This window comes from Archocentrus centrarchus, chromosome 16 (genome assembly GCF_007364275.1).
Source record: "Archocentrus centrarchus isolate MPI-CPG fArcCen1 chromosome 16, fArcCen1, whole genome shotgun sequence".
NCBI classification, from domain to species: domain Eukaryota; kingdom Metazoa; phylum Chordata; class Actinopteri; order Cichliformes; family Cichlidae; genus Archocentrus; species Archocentrus centrarchus.
In genome coordinates, this window is record NC_044361.1 from 22,330,501 (window position 1) to 22,343,551 (window position 13,051).

A 13,051-nucleotide genomic window follows, 5' to 3' on the forward strand; every position below is an offset into this window, starting at 1 on the left:
AAAGAATGTCACATTGCAAGCCTCAGTTTAAGGAGGATTTCTCCAGGTTTCTCAAATTCACTGTAGCGGAAATGCACACCAGTCTAACCTGGTGAAACCTGAAAGGCGAAAGTCTGCTTTTACACATTTTGTCACTAGGATAATTTCAGGCAATTAAAAAGTAGCCAGGAATTGTTCATATTTTTTGCAATTCAGACAGAAGTTTATCTAACAATGCAACTTATTTCACAAGTTTATCATATAAAATATACATAAAGTCTTATTTCGTTGGGTAACTGGTCACCAGAGAGTGGAAATATTTATGTGACCTTTTTATAAACTGACGCCACTACTATTTTATCTTTAACCTATTTATTAACATTAATATGTTTAACATTGGACACTTTGTGGCTCCTTATTTTAAGTCAGTGCAGCTAAGCGTGTACAACATTTACAAATGAAACATCAGGCGCTTCCAAAAAGACATTTGTTCAGACAACTAGACTCACAGTCGATAACAGTGATACACTTCCCTGCCCTCCTGTATAGTCTTACATTGTTACCGATCTCAGGGATGCAGCCAATCACGAAACCGCACTGAAAGCGAGTAGATGGGAGGAGAAAAGGCTCCTGAGAACTTGCAGCAGCCCCCCTTCCCAATTCATCTGTTGCAAAGCTGCAGGAGTGCGGCAGCTCGTGCATCCTGTGGGCTGAGACAGAAGAAACTTTGTTTTAACGTAGTAGTAAGGAATGCACTGACACAGGCGAACTGGGCTCCTGCGCTACAGGGAGAAGAATCGGAGGATTATCCACATTTTAAAACACCTTATTGACGCGTAAAAAGAAACAAACATCTGATTACTGGACTATGACCGAACCCAGCTGTCTGTGGAACCAGCACGTTGGTGGATTTGACTAGACTTCCGGAACTTGAGGTTTTAGCACTTTTTTCATGCCATTGTTGAAGGCTGCGGACTGAAAACACCGTTTTGTGGACGCTTTTGAGACGCCCCGGTGAATCGAAGCCAAAGAGGATTTTGGAACTGAAAACATGAAACCGTTTGTCATATGCGCATTTCTGCTATTAAAAGTAAGCAACAGTTAATTACTGCTTTACCACCACACGAACTGAAGCTATACTTTCATATGTAGGTGTTTTCTTACTTATTTCACACTCGTGGCTTTACATTAGGAGCCTGTCTAAGCTTAAGCAGTCATTTCAGTTTTGCACCATCGTTCACAAAAGGAAATCTGTTTTAACGCCACAGAGCCATACTTCACCAGGGCTGTCACACTGCGCCTGTTGGTGAATATAAGCGTGAGAGGGATATTAAAGTAAAATGAGTCTGTCTTTTAAAGTGTCTCATGGCAAAAGTGAAATCAAGGTTCTTATTTTTCCGTGGGAGTCTTATTTTTCAGATGCACATGCTCAGATGCAGCTTACAGTCTACTGAAGACCTCCTCGGAACTTTTTCTTTTCTTTTCTTTTTTCATCTGCAACCTCATCGTTTTCCGACCAACGTCACATTTCAAGCCCATCACACTGTGCACCGACTACAATGAACCAAATATATAAAACAGGCACCCAGGAACATACTGTTTATCATGATTAAGTACCCACATTATAATAAATGGTGCCTGATTTATAGACAGATTATAGTTTCGGTGTTTGATAGCATGCTATTAAGCCCGGATCAGGGTGAAAAGAAAGCCCCTGCTTCCACAGTTGCAGACAATAATTTGACACTCATCTACCTTAAAAAGCCCATGGGGCTTGCAGTCCTGTCTAGACATGCTCTTCAGAGCCAGAGACCTTTTGTGAGATCAAAGTGGTTAGATAAACCTTTAGTTCTTGAAAAATATACATATCTCTTTCCATTTATAATATCTACAATATTTATTTGTGAAACTTAAGATGTTTTGCATTTGGAAAAAAACAAGCCAGAAACAAATCTTTTGTTTGTCAAATCATTGTTTCATTACTCACTAGATGATTCAGTGTGGAAGCTGAGTGTTTTTCTACTGCCTTAACTCTTTCTAAGGCTCATTTTCCATTTAGTTCACTGCATGTGTTGCCACATTTGTTAGTAGTGGCAATTCCTGGTGAGAATGCGGCCTAGCCTATTACTACTGCTGGGGTCTGGATATCCGGAGCAAAGCAATTATCATCATTTTCTCCCAGTTTGTGGTGTTTATATGTGTGTGTGTGTGTGCGTGTGCGTGTGTGTGCATGCATGCAAGGGGGAGGGGGGTAGTTTAGTGTGTTCCCACCCTAATTTGAATTTCCACAGCGTAGGCAGACTTCAGGATCATTTAGTATTTTTAATTACCTCGCTGCACTTTGGTGAGAGTTGAGAACTGTTAGATGAATAGTTGGTGTATCCATGCATGCTGTCTTGTTTGATTTAGGATCACGGTTACAGCAGTACCCTGTGTCCTTTAATTTGTCCCTCATGCTGCCTGCATACTGCACCAATAGCAGGAATCAGTGCAGATGTGCTGCCTAGAGAAGTTCCCCTCAGCCTGGCCTTTCTCTATTGTTGCCTCAGACGGATTGTGACATCTCACGGGTCAGCATCTTTGCAGGGGAAATGCAATCTTTTGTGTTTATTTTCACACTGATTAGTTTAACAGTGGAAACCCACATCCGGAGGCTTTAAAAGTGATCTCACTTCAGAAAATGTTTCAGGCAGAGAGACAGCTAAAATGAATTGTGTGCACGTGTGTTGGTGTGTGTGCGTGTGAGATCCCTGATGACTGAGTGACTCCAGCAGCTGTGGAGCTCAGAGCTCCACTGAAAGCAGTGTTCCTCGGTGGTCTGTCTGTTCTCACTGGGGAATCCCTTTAGATTTCAGCTTCTTACCTTGATGGAAAAAGCAACTTCAGTTTAGCTCCCTTCAGACTTTAGAGCCCCCAGTACAACAGATAAGAAGCAGAGGACTCAGAGGGAAATGAATCTTTGCTTGAGAATTAAACATAATGACAAGGTATGACATTGTAGCCACAGAAACTGTAGTAAAATGATAATTAAACGAAATCAAGTTATACACGTTTATAAAGTAAAGCATGTTAATTTATGTGGCATGAAAATAAAAATAATAGTTTGCCTTCTGAGTTTACAAGCAAAAAACAATGTAGAAGAAGTTGTGCCACATTTTTCTGTTCTTTTATGTTGCTTTACAGACATATAAGAAAATGATAATTTTTCTATTTATTTTATTAATGTTTTTTGTTTTACTCATGTCATTTTGCCTGCGCAAATGGATGTGTCAATATCAGGCAGCAGGGCCAGTATCGGCAGATATCAGTATTTGGCTAATGTATTGTGCATACTAATATTAACTACCAATTAAAATCTAATCCTTATGTGGTACTACTTAATTTATACTAAATAGATAATTACTTAGTCGTTCCTGTGGCGAGTGGAGCTCAGTTCCTGCTTGTTTCCAGTGTGACATGAATAAAATCTTTCATTCATACTGGGCACCAATGGGTTAAGTGCCAAGCATTTGCCAGCTCCTGCTCTCTGTACAGTTGGCCCTCCAGGCAAGTTTAATAAGCTACACCAACCCAGACTCAAACCAGGCACTGTAAAATGCCACAAATCCAAGCTGGAGGTGAAAATAAAACAGAACCACTGTCACTAAATATTTACCAAAGTATAGATTAAGAGGCCAAAAGGTTATTAAGCACTTCATCAGTCACGTGGAGACGGCCAGCTAGAGTTGCCAGGATGCCTCTGGTTATTGTGGTTCAGACACAGTCGCCGTCAGTCAACTCAGATATCTTGATTCCTCCCTGCTGGATCCTCCCACTCCAATCCCCTAATGCCTCTGTTCTGGGTTGTGGGGCTAGTGTTCAGATATCATCAGGCTCCTCTGTAAGCAGGGCGGTCAAACTGGCTGTTGTTTTTGGAACGGGTCGAGCACGGTTTCAAAGCTGATTCCACTGTATTATCAGCATGGAACATTTTGGGTTTTGCGACTGGAGTCACACCAATGTGTGTGTGTGTGTGTGTGTGTGTGTGTGTGTGTGTGTGTGTGTGTGTGTGGTTATCTGGTGGACTTTTGTTGGAGGCTCTACAGGTTCACACATGTCTCCTGAGTTTCTTGGCAGTCTTCAGAAACAAAGAGAGCTATCATTGGGGTTGTTTAGCTGTTACTTTTCCCCTTTGCAGGAGGTTAGTTGTTAGACATCTGTTTGCTCTTGTCAGGCCCCAGGCAGAGCAGGTCAATCTCCCTTAAATGTGTGTGCATGTTTAAGATGCCGTTGCATAGAGCCTGGAGAAGGGGGTGTTAGTGAAATACTGACCTTCATAGACACACCTGCGGGGCTTGGTGACTTCAAAGCACTCCTCTTACCCATATGGACACTCATGCTGAGCAGCCTTGGTTAACTGACACTCTTGCCTGGGGCCATCTCCTTTATTCCCAACACCACCACAGCCAGATTACTTTATTCACACAGAGAGTCCTCATTCATACAGAATTTAGAATGAGTGGAAAGGCAGAAGCTCTGAGATCCCCCCCCCCATATGAAGGTTGTTTTCCTTCGCCCCCTTTATATTTCATTCTTTTCAATGACCTAAAGCAACGCGATTAAAGCCAGTCACTCCTGTCAGGCACCCACCCTTGCTACTCAAGCTGTTAGGAATGTCTGATCTATTCCTCATGTCATAACTCAAGCTGGGACCTCCATTACCCACTTACAGATAAGGATTAAGAGCACTTATGGGTTGAAACCAAAGCAGATTGAAAGATAAAAACAAGGGGGGCATTTTCAGTTTATCTTCTTTGCTGCTTCTTTAATTGCACAGTATGAGTCCTATAACATTATGTCCAAAACATAAGATTTGTTGCCTTAAGAACAGAGTAATGTTTTTTTTTAATCTTACTATGTCACTTTTACTGTAGGTTACTCTTGGAAATGCCTGTGCCAGCGGTAAATTCACTGAATCAGGGGATTGTTGCAGTCTGTGCCCTGCCGGCTTTGGAGTGAAGGTAGAATGTGGGAAAGAGGATACCAAATGTGGACAATGCCCAAAGGGTAAGCACTTATAATCTAATGTTACTACTCCAATTCAGAATGTGTTTCAAGTGCCTCATCATTTTCTTCAAACAGTCTTTACCCAGACTGACGCTGATTTTGTAATGTGTTCCACAGGCACATTTTCCCCATCTGAAGACCTTGGCCCTTGCCTTCCATGTGACAGGTGTCCACCCAGTATTCCCACAGCGAACTCTTGCTCCGCCACTCGGAACACACAATGTGAATGCGACAGCAACTTCTTCTTTCTGAGCTTGTACAGCTTGTGTGCACCTTGCTCCAGATGCAGGCGTGGTCAGGGGGTTGTACGGGAATGTGGCCTAGAGGGAGACACGGTGTGTGCCACCTGTGGCCCGGGAACCTTCTCAGAGGAGCATCATAACATCAGTCCCTGCCAGCCCTGCACTCAGTGCTCTGAAAATGAGGTGGAGATCCGGTCCTGTATGCCCACCTCTGACACACTCTGCATGGGTGAGTTTTAGCAAAGAATTAGACTGTCAATAAATTGTGTTACTGAAAGGCAACTATGGTGAGACATCTATATATGTCCTATTTAGGGCTGCATTAGTAAATACTGGATGAACACTGGCTTTGCCCTGATTGCTACCAGTGAGCCTATAAACCAATAAGTTGGTATTTATAGGTGGTAGTGGATGATGTTTTTTATTTGCGTCACCACCAATGTGATGAAGAGATTATGATATATATATATATATATATATTTTTTTTTACAGTTGAGTAGTATACTGCTTAAAAGAAAACTGCTGTGCCTGTTTGTTTTCAGGATTTTATTTATTCTGCGTGAGTTTCGGGCTGACTTTCCCAGAAGTCTTGATTTTATAATAGGATTTACTGATAATAAGAAAATACAGAATAGTGACAGCTTTATCCTTTCAAGATTTGATGCAGGGGAACGCAGCAATAGTCCATAAAAAAGATGAAAGAGCGAGCTAAAGGGAAGGGGGAGACAAGCTGTGGAAGGGTCTCTGAGAAGACAAGGACATGTGGTCAACATCTGTGTCTACACTTCACTCTGTAACACTCTGAGCTTGGAAACATGAGTTGTGAAAAAGAGCCCACTTAAGTGCTGTAGTCCAATTGATAGGAGCCTGACAGGTCTTTAGGTTGACTGCCTCAAGAACCTGAAGGCCAAGGGAGGCTGCTGACCCTGACTAGTCTACTTGCTTCCAAATGGCCACACCCGCTCTCCAGGAGTGAGGTCATCTGTAAACACTGTGGGTCCATAAGTCATGACTCTCTGACCCCACGAAGGTCAGCACAGTACGATATACTGTTTGATCCCAAAATAGGCAGACTGCAGGAGGGAGAATGAGGCTGGAGACAGGGGCAATGAAAGGTCTGAAAACCCCAGGGGAGTGGGATGGCTGAGGCTATCAATACATCTGGTCCTAATTTATGGCATGCAAATGTGTTCTGATATGCAGAATGTGCACATGCAATGCTCCTTACTGTGGCACGTGTCCATCTCCTAATCTTCACAGATAAGAAACTGCATATTCTTTCTCGTCCCGGCGTAGAGGATGTAACGGAGGACGGGAAGACCAGTGCTGCTCCCGGAGCGACTGATTTACCCACACAGGACAAGAGTGGCAATAGCAACATTCTTGCTTATGTGTCTCTTCTGGCTGCTGTGGTGCTAGGCTTGTTCATTTATGTGGCTTATAAATGGTAGGTTTCCACTGAGGAAGGGTCCTAATCCTTAAATGTATGTAAGAATGTGTATATGTTCCCCAGCGATGAAAAATAGGCCACAATGGGTATTTAACTGTCATTGTTTTAACTGTGCTTTTTACAGCTGGCGATCATGTAAACAGAAGAAGGCGCTCTCTAAGGCCCGGGCAGCAGAGTTGGGAACATCTCCAGAAGGAGAGAAGCTTCAGAGTGACAGTGGTGTTTTTCTGGATTCTTACACCCTACAGGACAACCAGCCCAGCAAAGGTATGATAGCTGATTTCAGACTTTTTAAAACATTGCTAAAACATCTAGCCCTCTTTGAGCTGAAATGCACTTGCACTTTCCTCCATTAGCCATTTAAATTTCTGAAGGGCTACCTGAAACTGTATCAACTCTTTAACCCTTAACCTTTTGTATGTAATAGTAAAAAATTACACATTTAAAACATTTAATAGCATTTAATGTATTAAAGAATCAGAAGATTTTCGCATGTACACATGTACATGAACTCCTTCAGTTCAGGAAATCACAGGCCATAAAAGCAGCTGGCTGTGACCCCTCCCCAAGAAGGAGCAAATTTCCTAGGCTAAACACAACACTTTATACTACCACTATCTACAAGCCCTATCAGTTCAAAACAAATGGAGGGCCGTGGTTTATACTTGGCCTTCTTTCACTGGTCTGTCTAGCGGCTGGTCCTCATGGAACAAGCTTCTTCCATCAGTGATAAAGCTCTGTGAAAGAAACACATGCCTTCCTGCCCTCACATTTCCCTAATCATGACAAGGCAGCTTTATCCTGCTTAGTAACAGGGCGGTGTGACATTTACTCACCCCCTGTACACCTAATTCTACATATTTTGGCAAAACCTTCAAGGATAAGATAAACATATTTTTCCTGAGACCAGGAAGGCCATAAATAAGATAAACGTATCTCTCAAAGGCTGTTAAAGTCAGCCTGGTGACTACTGGTCCTCTGTCTGTCTGCTCTTTACTCTCTATCTAATTTAATTATTTATTTAATTATTAATTATTTGCTTCAGCCACTATTTATTAATTAAATTCTCTTATTTCCTGCAATTTACCCTTAAGCATTATCATTTTTCATAGAGTAAAAAATAAAACCCAACAGTGGATATAAAAAAATCTATGCACCCCTGCAAAATGCCATATTTTTGTGTTGTGAATATAAATAATTTCTGTCATGATCTTGGGTCTTCAACCAGGCGTTTTGTGTTTTGGACTTTGACTTTCTGTTTATGTCTCTGATTCTTACTTTACTGTAGTGTGAGATTTTGAATTCTGTGCCTTTTCTGAGACTTCCTGTTTCTGGATATTTATATTCCTAGGGTTTTGGTTCTTCTTTGGTTCTATTTATATTTTTCAGAGTGTTCCTGCCTCCCTTGTGTTCTGTGTCCACTTCTCTGTGTCCCGTGTCTGTCTTGTCTCTCTGTCCTGTTCTTTGTGCCCTTTGTTCCCTGCCTGTTTGGTTGTTAAGTTTATTATTCCCTTTTGTATTCCCATTCAGTCTTGGTCTTGTCTCTGTGCTTATTCTTTGGTGCCCCACATTTAGTCCGTCTCTTTTCCGTTTTGTTTATCTTCTGTCTTTGTGTTAAGTTCATGTGTCTTTGTCCTGGTCTCTGTGTTTGCTACTTCCTGTTTTACTTTGGCAGTCCTTGTGTCGTGTGCGTTGTATTCAGTTTTGCTTCCCCTTGTCTCATCAGTCTCATTCAGGTCACCTGTTCTCCCCAGCTGTAGCCACTCTCCTTTTGTTTTCTCCTGTGTATATATTGTCTGTGTTTTCCTCTTGTTCTTTGTTGCATTGTCTATGGCACTCCAGTTGGTGTTGGTGTTGGTGTTGGTGTTGGTGTTGGTGTTGGTGTTGGTGTTGGTGTTGGTGTTGGTGTTGGCGCTGGCGCTGGTGTGTGCGTGGGCGTGTCCTGTGTAGTCTTTGAGCTGTAATCCTTAGTTTGTTGACTGACCTCCTGAGTATTTGTAAGTCAGATATTTTGACTGCAAATAAAGCTGAGTGTCGAGTCCTGTTTCCTGAGAGCTGCATTTGGGTCCTCTCCTGCCTGCCACACAGTGCAATAAATGACCGTTTCAGAACTTTTTCTATCTTTAATGTAATCTCTACAATTCAAAAGGGATCCAAACTGCAATCTAAAATAATGTGGTTGCATAAGTGTACAGACCCTCTTATAACTGAAGATTAACCAAAATTAACCAATCTTGTTAAACCAGTCTTGTTATGGCAAAGGACGTGGGCCACAAGGAGCTTACAAAGTAGAATAGAATAGAATTTGTCATTATACAGAATGTACAATGAGATTGGAGGGCCACTCCTGTTCAGTGCCATGCAGTAGAAAGTCACACTTTCTACTTTTGATACACAATCTGATTGTTGAAAGGTATCAGTCAGGAGAAGGGTACAAAAGAATCTCCAAGGCATTAAATATTCCATGATGCACAATGAAGACCACCATCAACAAGTGGAGAAAATATGGCACAACAGTGACATTATCAAGAACTGGACACCCCTCAAAAACTGATGAAAAGAAGAAAAATGGTCAGGGAGGCTGCCAAGAGGCCTGCAGAAACAGGCCTGCAGGAATTTCTGGCAAGATCTGGTCATGTACTGCATGTGACAACAATCTCCATATTCTTCATATGTCTGTGCTATGGGGTAGGGTGACAAGACAGAAGCCTTTTCTTGCAGAAAAAAACATCTAAGTCTGGCAAGATTTTGCAACAAAATACATCCAGCCTTCCTAAAAGCATGTAGGAAAATGAGTTATGGTCTGATGAGACCAAGATTGGACTTTTAGCCATAATTCCAAAAGGCATGTTTGGCACAAAAACATCACTGCACATCACCAACAGAACACGATAGTCACACTGAAGCATGGCTGCAGCACCATCGTGGTTTGGGTCTGTTTTTCCTTTAGCTGGAACAGGGGCTTTAATCAGGGTGGGGGGAATTATGGACACTTCCAAATACTAGTCAGTTTTGATACAAAACCTTCAGGCACCTGCTAGAAAGCTGAAGATGAAGATGAACAGTGACCCATAGCATATATCCAAATCAACAAAAGAATGACTTCACCAGGAGAAGATTAAAATAAAATGAAAATCCACATATGAATCTGACCTGAAGTGGCTCTGCTTAAAGACCAGCCAAATAGACTGAATGGTGTATTAACATCAGAAGTTGCTTAAACAAAGTATTAGTTTAAGGGTCTGCATACTTATGCAACCAGGTTGTACGTTTTTAAGTCAGTATATGTAATAACAATAACTCTCGGCCTTGATGATTAGAAGTCATAAAGGTCAAAGGATAATGTTTATTGTTGTTTCTCCCAAGCTTTTGTGATTTCAGTACATTCCTCATGTCCAAACACTGTCAGCCCGCTGCTCATGCTGCTTTCTTTAAATGCCTGAAAGTATTTTCAGTGCCTCTGACTAAGAAGGACAATTGAGGACATTTCAGGAATGATTCCTAACTTGGGCATGTGCCGGGGAGGATCATTTCTAGCTGGAAAGTTGAGTGATTACAGTTTATGCACTTAGGGCATCATGTTATTCTTCTAAATGGTGTCTCAAAAATCCAAGACATCAGTCATATGTTATTATCTCAGCTTTTGTTTTTAAACATCTGATTCCACTTGATGAAATGTTTCTTCAGCACCCAGGAAGGTTTGCTGCTGTGTCATTTAAAAATGATGTATGGTGCTACCTACCGTGTCTGTTGGAAGTTGAAGTGTCATTAAAATCCGTTTTAAATCACACTTGTGGTGTAATTTCCTCTCTTAACTTTTGAAAAAGCTCCATGATCTTTGCCTTGTTTTCCTGCCACCTTGCTGTGAGGTAACAGTGCTAACCACTGTTACCTCACAGCAAGAAGGTGCAGGGTTCGATTCCACCATCTGGCTGTCCACATGGGTCCGGCTTCCTCCCAAAGATATGCAGTTAGTGGGGTTAGGCTAATTGGCGAATTATGATATAGGGTTGAATGGTTGTCTTGTTGTGTTGGCTCTGAGACAGACTGGCACCCTGTCCAGGATGTATCCCCCCCTTACACACACACACACACACACTATGGCAGCTGGGATAGGTTCCAACCCCCTGGAAGAAATAAGCGGAAGAAAATGGATGGATGGATGGATGGATGGATGGATGGAAAACTTGATTGGGTGTAAAGTTTAAAAAAATGTTTACTGTGCTGTAAACACCAAAGTAAACAAAGTTTCTTTGTCTGCAAGAAATCTCTTCATCATCTTTACATATTCATTGTTTTCCACAGTAAAGACAAGCTTAATAATTTTGCACTAATTAAGCTGTTACACTTGGCATTTCTGAAAAGAAACAATTATTGCAACACCCACGTTTGTGACATTTTTTAAAGAATAGTTTTTTGCTAATATACTTTCAACTACTGCTACTACTGTTTTCCTATTGCTTAGTTTTTGGACAGATGTGGGAACTTTGATTGGTTTTTCTTTTCACAGGTAACATGAGAGACAACAAGCAGGACAATCGTCTTTACACGAACCTACCTCCACAGAGACAGGAAGAAGTGGAGCGCCTCCTGCAAGAGGGAAGTGGCCAGGGCTGGAGGCACCTTGGCGCGGCGCTGGGTTATGAGCCTGAACAGCTGGACCTGTTCGGGCGGGGAGAGGCCCCGGCCCACACACTCCTCTCTAACTGGGCCCAGAAAGAAGGCTGCACTCTGGGATCGCTGTGTTCTGCACTGGGCCGCATTGAGAGGCCCGACATAGTAACAGCTCTTAACTGCCCCGTGCAGGGTGCTTCTGTGGTCTGACAACTTCTCAAACCTATGCATGAAATTCAGAGACTCAAGTGGAAAAACTTTGGCATGATGAGCGGTATTCTGATATCACCACTCACTGAGTTTTTTTTTTTTTAAATCACTGTTTTTGATTGCTTTTTTTTTTTTTTTTACTTAAAACTACAAAAAATCTTTAAAAAAAAAAATCTGTTTTAAAACGTTACTCCAGGTTATGTCACCATTTGATTGTACATGGGTCTAACTGCACAACAGATTCTGCTCATGAGATGACAGAGGAAGCTAGTGGTATAAACTGTTGCATATCTCATCATTGCAACTGATGCTACCAGTGAGAGAACAGCCTGATCATCTGGAAGGATGTGCAAAGATCCCCTCTCACACTACAATAAGAGCATTTACAGCGTTGTTTATATGCACACACTACTACTTCTTGTAAATATTTAGTTAGTGGCAGGAAGCAAAATAACATGTTTACATGTTGCATGAGTTTTATTATTCAGAAACAATAGAAATCAGACCCATTACCATGTAAAAAAAAAAAAAAAAAGAAGAAGAAGAAGAAGAAATCCCATCATGTGCTTTTCGTGCTGTTCCAAACAAATACACACAGGTTACATCATCATGTTTTTAGTTCAACTAGCCTTTTTGTTATGAATTAACAACTGAAGAAACCACTTTGTTACAGCTGATTTTTAGCAAAAGGACACATTTTCTGCTGGCAAAACAATGTCCAGTGTGATGTGACTTTCCCTAATGGGGCTCATTTGTGTGCACGTGAAGGGGTTTATTGGCCATGTGATCTGATTTCTTCAGCAGCAAGTGAAGTTCAAATCTCCATAACTGTCTCCATTATTGCTTTCAGTTTATATTTTTATAAGAATATTTTATCTTGTATGTAGATAGGAGCTACTCACTAGAATGTTTGTTAAAAGTTATTGCCTGTTTAGTTGTTTTTTTCTCTCTTTTTTTTTCTGCTGCAGCCACAAAGTAGCTGTGGTCATTTACACTGAGGAAATAAGAAACACCATCAGGTCTGATCTGTTAAACATAGAAACAACTTTCTTAGGGCTTTCTCAAAATCACCATTTGATTGTAAATGTTTTAAATGTTAAGGGGCCGGATAAGTCATGGATTAAAGTGGAAAATTTTCAACTGTGAAGACTAAAGGAAATAAAATATCCTATTCTCCTTACATTTCTGATACACAGCTTGAATTTTCCCCCTTTGCCACCTTGTTTTTGTATTTATTTTATCACCACTTCAAGTCAAAAACTAAATAAAATTTATGAGACGTTTGTAGTGTAAGTTTCCATTTAAGAAAATACACTCACCAGCCACTATGTTAGGTATACCTGTTCAGTGCAAATGTCTAATCGGCCAATGCATTTCAAAAACTGCTGATCTACTGGGTTTTCCCAAACAACCATCTCTAGCATTTACAGAGAATGGCCTGAAAAAGAACAAATATCCATGAGTGGTGGTTCTCTGGGTGAAAATGCCTTGTTGATGTCAGAGGTCAGAC

At 41.3% G+C, this 13,051-nt stretch overlaps 1 protein-coding gene across 1 annotated transcript; it reads left to right on the plus strand.

Annotated features, from left to right (window-relative positions):
• The first annotated feature begins 817 nt into the window (after positions 1-817).
• Positions 818-12,828, plus strand: nradd (neurotrophin receptor associated death domain). Its single transcript, XM_030750155.1, has 6 exons — positions 818-1,069; positions 4,893-5,025; positions 5,143-5,496; positions 6,528-6,714; positions 6,842-6,984; positions 11,228-12,828. Exons 1-6 carry the CDS (start codon positions 1,031-1,033, stop codon positions 11,539-11,541), a joined length of 1,170 nt encoding a protein of 389 aa, XP_030606015.1. The 5' UTR covers positions 818-1,030; the 3' UTR covers positions 11,542-12,828.
• The last annotated feature ends 223 nt before the right edge of the window (positions 12,829-13,051 follow it).